Here is a 9,245-nt window from a genome sequence, read left to right as displayed (position 1 = left end):
AGAAAGGGGGAGAGACAGGCCAAGGGGGACTTTCCATGAGCCCCAAGTGAACAATTCATTTTTATAGTTATATTGTAAATAGAGTTGACACATTCTCGAATACAACTTTTGACACTTATTGTATGCTTTACTTGGCTGGTTATATACATACAATACACACACACACACACACACACACACACACACACACACACACACACACACATATATATATATATATATACATATACGTGTGTGTGTGCATGTGTATGTTTATGTGTGTGTGCTTAGCAACTTCACATTTAATATACATTATGTTTCAATATCCAAGCAGAACCCCAGGGCAAAATCAAATAAAACTCTGATTTATCCTTGAAGTAATATAGTGTTGCATATAGCTTTGTATGTTGCATTAGGCTTTCAAAAAATTTATGCTACCCTGCATCAGACCTCACAGCTACTATAGGAATCACCAAATATCACAAATTTATAACTGCTGCCCCACAGTGAATTTAAGTGGTAACTGAAAATTATTTTCAGGTAGAACATATTTAAACCCAGATTTCTTTAAAGATCTTCTGCTTAAAGAAAAGCTTATTTTTCTGAAAAGGTGTTTTTCTTTTATGTTACACTTATATTCTGAATTTATGGTTTGGTGTTTGCAATGCTACTTTATTTTAAGCAAAAGGAATGAAATTACAAAACCAAGATTTTGCCACAGAATACAGGATGTAAATGCAGCATTCTTAGTTTTGAACCTCAGGGAAGAAAGAACTGCATTCCAAGCCACTAAATCTGCAAAGCCCGATGGAAGGTGTGTTTGTAACTGTCATATTCACTCCGAAGCCTTCTGTTTGTCCACCATGAACACAGCGTCCGAGTCTGCTTAGTTAGGTAGCAAGGTGACAGAAAGGCCACACAGCAGACATTCCAGCTCAGTTGCCTGTACACCTAGGCTTGCTATGCCACCCCAGTTTCACTTTCTCATAGGTCGTCATCCTCATCAGGGAGGACAGTGGTTTGTGCCACCTCCAAGTCACGCTCATATTTCTTTGCTAGTGCTGGGTCCATGACCACCTCAGGTGGGGCAAGAGCCGGCATGGCAACAAACTCCAAGTTAGCGTCTCCAGTGAGCTTTCTGGAGAGCCAGAGGAAGGGTTTCTCAAAGTTGTAGTTGCTTTTGGCGGAAATGTCATAGTACTGAAGATTCTTTTTCCGGTGGAAGACGATAGATTTCGCCTTCACTTTCCTGTCTTTAACATCCACCTTGTTTCCACACAGCACAATGGGGATGTTTTCACACACCCGCACCAGATCTCTATGCCAGTTGGGCACATTTTTGTAAGTCACTCTTGATGTTACATCGAACATTATAATGGCACCCTGGGCTTGGATATAATAGCCGTCTCGCAGGCCCCCAAACTTTTCCTGGCCAGCAGTGTCCCAGACATTAAACTTGATGGGCCCTCTGCTGGTGTGAAACATCAAAGGGTGTACTTCCACGCCCAGGGTGGCCACATACTTCTTTTCAAATTCACCGGTCAAGTGGCGTTTTACAAACGTTGTCTTCCCAGTACCACCATCGCCCACAAGGACAAGCTTGAATTGGACTGGGGGCTCTCCCTCGGCTGCCATTGTCTCAATTCTTTCAGAAATGTCTCCACACTGTCCCACTGAGAAAAGATGGGAATCACAATTCATAAGCTGAAATGTTTTGCATATCACCAGAAAATACTTAGGAAACATTTCCCCAAAATGAGGAAGACTTCTGGATTTAAATAGGCAGTTACCCACGACGTAAAATGTCGTGACCTATAAATTTTGACAATTTTAATAACTTAGTTGGCTGTTCTCCATCACCCTCCCTTATCCTATGAACGGCCCCCTGGCTTGCCTACCTCGTCTGCTTGGATCTGATTCTACAGATGCATCATCCCAGATCAGTGCACTCGACTTCAGGATTGTTTGCTAGAGAGGGGAAAGGGATGGGAAGGTTTTGCTTTCTTTTCTTAGGAATTAGACCTCTGATTCTACCCTGAATCACAGAGAGTCAGTGTGGGGAGGTAGGAGAAGGGAGGGAAGAGGGGGGAATGGGGAAGTGGAAAGGAGAGGAGGAGAGGGGAGAAACAGAATGTTAGAGGCACTTACATTCTTCCCTGATGACATCATAATCTACAGAAGAGGTAGCACAGCCTTGTCCTGTTTCTGGCCATAAATGGCAAGCATTTTCACAGATAAATCTGTGCGTTTTGTATATCTTTTAGTAATAGGAAGGAAGAAAGATCAGATACAGATACTAGTTACATTCTTTCTGTATGGTTGGGAATGTTTTGGACTGGTTAGTAGGACTTAGATAGACATACTAACTTCCTAATGACATTTTTGTATGTCTTAGCCAGATATGTCTATATTCTAACTGCCTAGACATTTTTCAGGCATGCCACATTACTCCTCCAATGCCATAGCACTGGATCTGAGCTCCACTGTGTACTCACTGGCTACCCGACTGGGGCAGTTGAGCTGCAGCAGCTTTAATTTTCAGTTCAGCCACTGGGGCTGTCACTCACTCCAGATTTCACTAGGGTCCTAATTACTTCCTTTAGCACATGTCTTTACAACTAGCCCTTTCACTTACTCAGAAACACAACAGTAGGAAACATATTTGAGGTGTGTCCTTGTTCTCTTGTCTCCCTGTGAGACCCATGCTACAAGCCTGTAGTAAACTCTGGCATAGGTCCCAGTCATCCCCCTGGAAGCTCAGAGTTGTGTTTTCTGTCCCTTGTGAAGCCGATGATGCCTATTTTATTGAATCATGCAAAAATAAAAAAAATAAAAAATAAAACCTTTTCATGGCAAGAAAAAGAATTTACGGAATGAGTTCAGGTTCAGATGATATTAATACTTGTTCTATAAAGCTGAAGCTTGGTTTCACTCAAATGCAAATTTTATGAAATGCTTCCAGAAATGGCACTGGCAGAGACCAGGAAAGTGCACGTGGCTCTTTAGAGATAATCTTTGGATAAATGATTAAATACTAGAACGGCTATCACAGGCAAGGGCTAGGCTCATTTGTTTTACTGGTGCTGCTTCATTTAAGCAAAATGTCTTTTTATATCTTAGGCAATTAGGTAATGAGTTAGAAGAATAGCTGAAAGGGAAAAATAGATTAGAGTCGTTCCAGTGAAGTTGGGAAGGGTGGATATTTAGCATATTCTAAGATTCATTAGTCTTAAAGTCTATCAGTATAACACGCAGAATTGTAGTCATGTATATTCATTTATTATATTTAAATAAATCAAAAGAGGATCATTTTCAAAACTGCCAGATGTTCTGAATTTCTCTGGTGGAGATATAAATCTTCAGCTACAGGAAACATCTGTGAAAAATACACACTTGTTTTAGAAAGTTACCAACAGTTCAACAGTGAAATACTGGCCATAATGCATCAGCAAACAAAAAGGCTGAGGATCCTACTTAGAAAAATAACCTGACTCCCTAAGCAATACTGTATGTTTCTATAAGTTGGTGCATTGTGAATTACATGTACTTGTCGATGTTAACTGAAACCCCGAGGAGATGTCAATTTCCTGAATAAAGATGGATTCTTTTGCTGCACACATTTGCACTAAAAGTTTGCAGGTATGTCTCTAGCAACACTTTCCTTTCTGAGGAAAATGGTGAGTTAAGGGATTCTGGGTTCAGAGACAGGGTCTGTGGCTGAAGTCTAAGACAGTCTGAAATGCAAGTAGCCCATGCTGGCCTTGAATTTATGGTAATCGTTTGCATTGGCCTCCTGAGCCACTGTGTGTGTCTGTATGAGTGGATGCCAAGGCAGCCAGAATAGTGGATCTGATCCCTTGGAACTAGCACTATATGTAATTATTAGTCACTGGGTGTAACTGGAAACTGTAACAGTATCTTGGCAGGACAATAAGTAATTCCAAAGGCTACACAATTTCTGTAACTTCAAAAGTTGAGTTTTTTTTTATCTTAAAATTAATTGTGAACGTTTCATGCAATGCATTTGGTTCTATTTACCCCCTGCTCCTCTCTCTAGCTCTTCTCAGATCCACACACACTTTCTCTAATACATTAGTTCATTTGTGTCCAGCTCCTTGTTATCTCCTCTTTCCACTCAAAGAACCCTCCGAGCCAAACTTATGTTGCTTCAATACTCGAGAGTCTACACCTACCCTCTACAGCATGCTCACCAAATCAGACACAACTACATCCTTAAATAAGTCGACTCCCCAGTAGTTATTGTCTTAGGGTGGAGTCCTATGTGCCCCTTCTTCTTCCATGATGAATTGTCAACCTTAATCTTGTACAGGGAGCCCCAGCTGCTGAGAGTATAATGGTCCTGATCAATCCAGAAGACATTTGTTACACTCTGGTCTTCCCAAACCCCTGCTCGAAATATCTTTCACCCCTCTTTTATGGTCCCTGCACCTTGTTTCTGGAGGACGAAATAGATAGATGTTCTGTTTGGGCTGAGAACCACACTGAATACAAAATGCTGGTTTCTTAGGGAGCCTATGCTTGGTAACTTCGTGTGTGGGTGGCATGCATAAAGCCCCAGTTAATACCCAGCACAGCAAGTAATGATTATGGCAATAATTATCTTATAAAGGAAGGAAAAGGGAGCAAATGAGGAAAACTTGGAAACAATCCTCCTGATTTTTTCTAATGCTATGAAAAAGTCCATGACCAAAAGCACCTTTTTGAGGAAAGGGTTTATTTCACTCATCAATGCATAGTCCATCACTGAAGGAGACAGACTCAGGGCAGCAGCTCACAGAAGAAATTTGAAGGCAAGAACTGAAACAGAAGTCATAGAGGATCACAGCTCTACTAGCTTCCTTCCCATGCCTTGCTCAACCTGCTTTCTTTAAAGAACCTAGGATGACTTATTCAGGAAGGGCACCACGCCCCAAGGGCTGGATCATCTCATATCAATTGTTCAGAAACAGACCCCATAGGATAATGAAAGTAGGTATGTTGAGTTGGTCCTTGCATGAAGCCTTCCCCCCTACATTCTACTCATTTCAAATGGGAAGGTTCTCTGCAGGTTATGGAAACAGAAACCTGGACATTAACCATGATATAAACCTCTTGACCTACAATTTGACTTGTTTGCAAGATGTGTTAGGGTAATGGTTCTTTGAAATGATGTTGGATAATTCTGGGTTGAATAGATAATTCTATATCAAGAAAAGCCATATGTGCCTCAAGAAGTCTGCTGTTGTTTGGGTTGCTTTCTTCTGACAGCAAGACCTACTGATCTCCACCAAGTGGGACAACATGGGGACAACAGCTATAATGGATGATTATAGAGATCTCCTAACCATATGAAAGATGTTACTCCCAATTAGTGGGATGCCACAGGGAATCTGCAGGGTTAGGAGCCTATTTAAGAATATTAATCCTTCTGCCTTATCAAGCTGCAATAGCTAGTTTCCATCAATGGTCTTTGAAGAATATAAATTGCCACTTTATTTACACCCTCAGCAGTGGAAATCACCAGTAGTATGTCTGTTGGTCTTTATGTAATTATGAGGCATATAGTTATTCTTCACTTTCCAGAGCTTTGGTAAAATTATCTATTTATCTCTCACCTTTTTTGGGGAAGAAAATCTTTTTACTGTCATAGAAGTCAGGTAAAAGGGCAAAAGTGTACATTCCTATCACACTTATAACACCTAGCTGACTGAAGTTAGATTAATTCCTGGCCTAAATTATCAGCTGGATTTTAGCCCTATATTTTCAGAACCAATACCTTGAAGAGACTCTTGTGAGAATCATGGTATGAATATAATAAAGTTATTGTTAAAATTTTAATAACAAATCATCTAAGAGATGAAATGTGAAAAAAAATAACAGCAGTATGTTTTTCCCTATGTTATAGTGGTATTATCTTTTCTATTTCATAACCTTCATAAACATGAAAATAACAACTAGTTTTGGCAACATTGCCTTTTTGCAGAAATATTTTTTAATCTATAATTTATAGGGAAAACTGGAGATTAAAGTTTATTCAAATAAAGGTATTTAAGGCTTTAAAAGGTTACATAATTTCTGAAAAGTTAAGAATATGTCATTGGGAGCATTATTCAAAAAAACATTTTTGTTTCCTCAAATACTCATTTGAGTATTTTAAAAAAATTTTTAGATGTATGCTTTGGATTTATTTTTAGTGCATGTGTGTGTGTGTGTGTGTGTGTGTGTGTGTGTGTGTCAAGGAAGAGGGGTTCTGAGAGAATGAGTGTCTGGGATCATTGAAAAGGACAACTCAAAGGCAAACTGTGAATCCAACTGTTTTTTTTTTTTTTTTCTGATGATCTCTCTGGCTATATTCTGATTGTTTGATATTCTAAGAGATCTCCCTGTCCATGTCCTGCTTGCTTGTCTCTCTCTGTGTGTGTGTGTGTGTGTGTGTGTGTGTGTGTGTGTGAGAGAGAGAGAGAGAGAGAGAGAGAGAGAGAGAGAGAGAGAGAGAGAGAGTATGAATTTTCACAAAGTAGTTCTCTCTTGCCCTTCTGGTCTGAACTTGTGCCTGAGCAGACCTTGTGTGTTGGTTCAACACCCATTCCCACAACAGCTAGATGCTCTAACAAGCAAATGATCACAAAAACAAAGGATAACACGGACACAGGTTAGATAACAGGCCAAGGATCACAGTATCTCAAAGGAAGCTCAACTCCCGAGAGATTGAACACACCCAGGAACACTGGAGTTCTGACACACTCAAGGTCACAGCTGAGGCCACAAGATCTTCCCCAATACCCAACATAACTGAGACTCCCACAGAAACCAGGGAAATGGAAATGCTTGCCCAACCAGAGGCAAAGGTCCCTCTAGCTTGTATCTGTAACTGGAGCACACTCAGGGCTCTGGCCTATACTTACCCACTTCCAGAACTCCAAGAGAAAGCTTAACTCCCAGGAGCTTTGATACAATAAGATCTCAGGTGCTTGTTAACACCAAGATTTCAGTATTTCAGAGGAATCTTGACTCCCAGGATCTGACACATACAGCATTACAAGATCCCAAAATCACAGGATCCTAAAGACAGCAGGATTCTGAGGGGTTCTGTCACAACTAGGATCACAAGAAGAACAGTTAGGGTAGGTAGAACTAGAGATAACCAGATGGCTAGAGGCAAGTGCAAGAAAACCAGATGTCATTGGCATCATCAGATCCAAGTTCTCCCACTACAACAAGTCCTGGATAAACCATCAGACCTGAAAAGCAAGATTCTGATTTGAAATCATATCTCATGATGATGATAGAGGACATTAGGAAGGACATGAATAACTCTCTTAAAAAATGCAGGAGAACACAACTAAAGAGGAGAAGGAATTGAACTAAACCATCCAACTTCTAAAAAATAAAAAATTGAAGCAATAAAGAAATCATAAAGAAGACAACCCTGGAAACAAATAAACAAGCAAACAAACAAACAAAATACCTAGGAAAGAGATAAGGAAATCCTAGATGCAAGCATCAGCAACAGAATACAAGAGATAGAAGAGAGAATATTGGGAGCACGGGATACCATAGAAAACATTAACACAATAGTCAAAGAAAATGAAAATGCAAAAGGGTCCTAAAAGAAAACATTCAGGAAATTCAAAACACAATGGGAAGACCAAACATAAGAATAGCACATATAAAGAGAGTGAAGATCCTCAAATTAAATGATCAGTAAATATATTAAACAAAATTATATAAACCTTTGCTTACATAAAGAAAAAGATGACCATGAAACTACAAGAAGACTACAGAACACCAAATAAATATTGGTACAGAAAAGAAATTTCTCCTGTTACATAATTGTCAAAGCACCAAATATACAAAGGAAGAGTATTAAAAACAGTAAGGGAAAAGTCAACTAACATATAAAGGCAGACCTATAAGAATTATACAGACTTCTTAACAAAGTCTATGAAAGCTAGATGATCCTGTGCAGATATCATACAAACTCTAAGAGAAAAATGCTAACTCAAGATATAATCCAGTAAAATTCTCAATTATCATAGATGGAGAAACCAAGATATTCTATGACACAACATATTACCAGAAATCCAACACTACAAATAGTAATAGATAGAAAACTTCAACATAAAGGAGAAAACTACACCCTAAGAAAAGTAAGAAAGTAATCTTTGTACAAAAACAAAACAAACAAACAAACAATAGAAGATAGTCATAAAAACATAATTAACAGAAAACAAAAATCAGTATTTCTTAACATCTCTTAACATCAATAAACTCAATTCCCTGGTAAAAAAGACATTGACAAATAGACTGGATACATAAACAGAACCTAGCATTTTGCTGCATACAGAAAAAAAAACCCCTCAGTGACAAAGACAGATACTACCTCAAAGTAAAAGGCTGGAAAATAATTCCAAAGAAATGATTTCAAGAAATAATATAGAATAGCCATTCTAGTATCGAATACAATTGACTATAAACCAAAAGTCATTTCAAAATATAAAGGATTCTTCATATTCATCAAAAAAATCTACCAAGATGAACTCTCAATTCTAAACATCTGTGCTCCAAATTCAAATGCACCCACACTTGTAAAAGAAATTTCACTTACTCTCAAAGCATATATTGCACCACACACAGAATAGTGGGAGACTTTAATACCCCACTCTCAGAAATAGACAGATCATGGAAACAGAAACTGAAAAGATACACAGTGAAACTAACAACAGTTATGAACCAAATAAAATTGACAGATATCTATAGAACATATTATTCTAAAACAAATGAATATACCTTCTTCTAAACAACTCATTGTAACATCTCCAAAATTGACCATATAATTGGTCACAATACTGGCCTCAACAGATGCAAGAAGATTGAAATAATTTCATGCATCCTATTAGGTCACTATGGACTAAGGCTAGTCTTCAATAACAACAAAAAGAACAGAAAGGCCACATATACAGAGAAGCTAAACAATGCTCAACTCAATAACAACTTTGTCAAGAAAGAAATAATAAATAAAGACTTTTGAGAATTTAATGAAAATGAAGGAACACCATACCCAATCTTATGGGACACTATTAAAGCAGTGCTAAGAAGAAAACTCATAGCTCTTAGTGCTGACAACAAGATACTGGAGAGAGCATACACTAGCAGCTTGACCACACACCTAAAAGTTGTGGAACAAAAAGAAGCAAATACAGCCAAGATGAAGAGAAGGCAAGAAATAATCAAACTCATGGCTGAAATCTACCAAGTAGAAACAA

The 9,245-nt window shown here is 38.6% G+C and overlaps 1 protein-coding gene across 1 annotated transcript; it reads right to left on the bottom strand.

Annotated features, from left to right (window-relative positions):
• Positions 1-963: 963 nt before the first annotated feature.
• On the bottom strand, positions 964-1,614 carry LOC308437620 (GTP-binding nuclear protein Ran-like; the record flags this gene model as incomplete). Its single annotated transcript, XM_080938727.1, has 1 exon — positions 964-1,614. The coding sequence occupies one exon, from the start codon at positions 1,612-1,614 to the stop codon at positions 964-966; it is 651 nt and encodes a 216-aa protein (XP_080794853.1).
• Between the last annotated feature and the right edge of the window lie 7,631 nt (positions 1,615-9,245).

The sequence above is a fragment of the Micromys minutus genome (genome assembly GCF_963924665.1).
Source record: "Micromys minutus genome assembly, chromosome: 26".
Taxonomy (NCBI): domain Eukaryota; kingdom Metazoa; phylum Chordata; class Mammalia; order Rodentia; family Muridae; genus Micromys; species Micromys minutus.
This window is presented reverse-complemented; position numbering and strand designations above follow the sequence as displayed.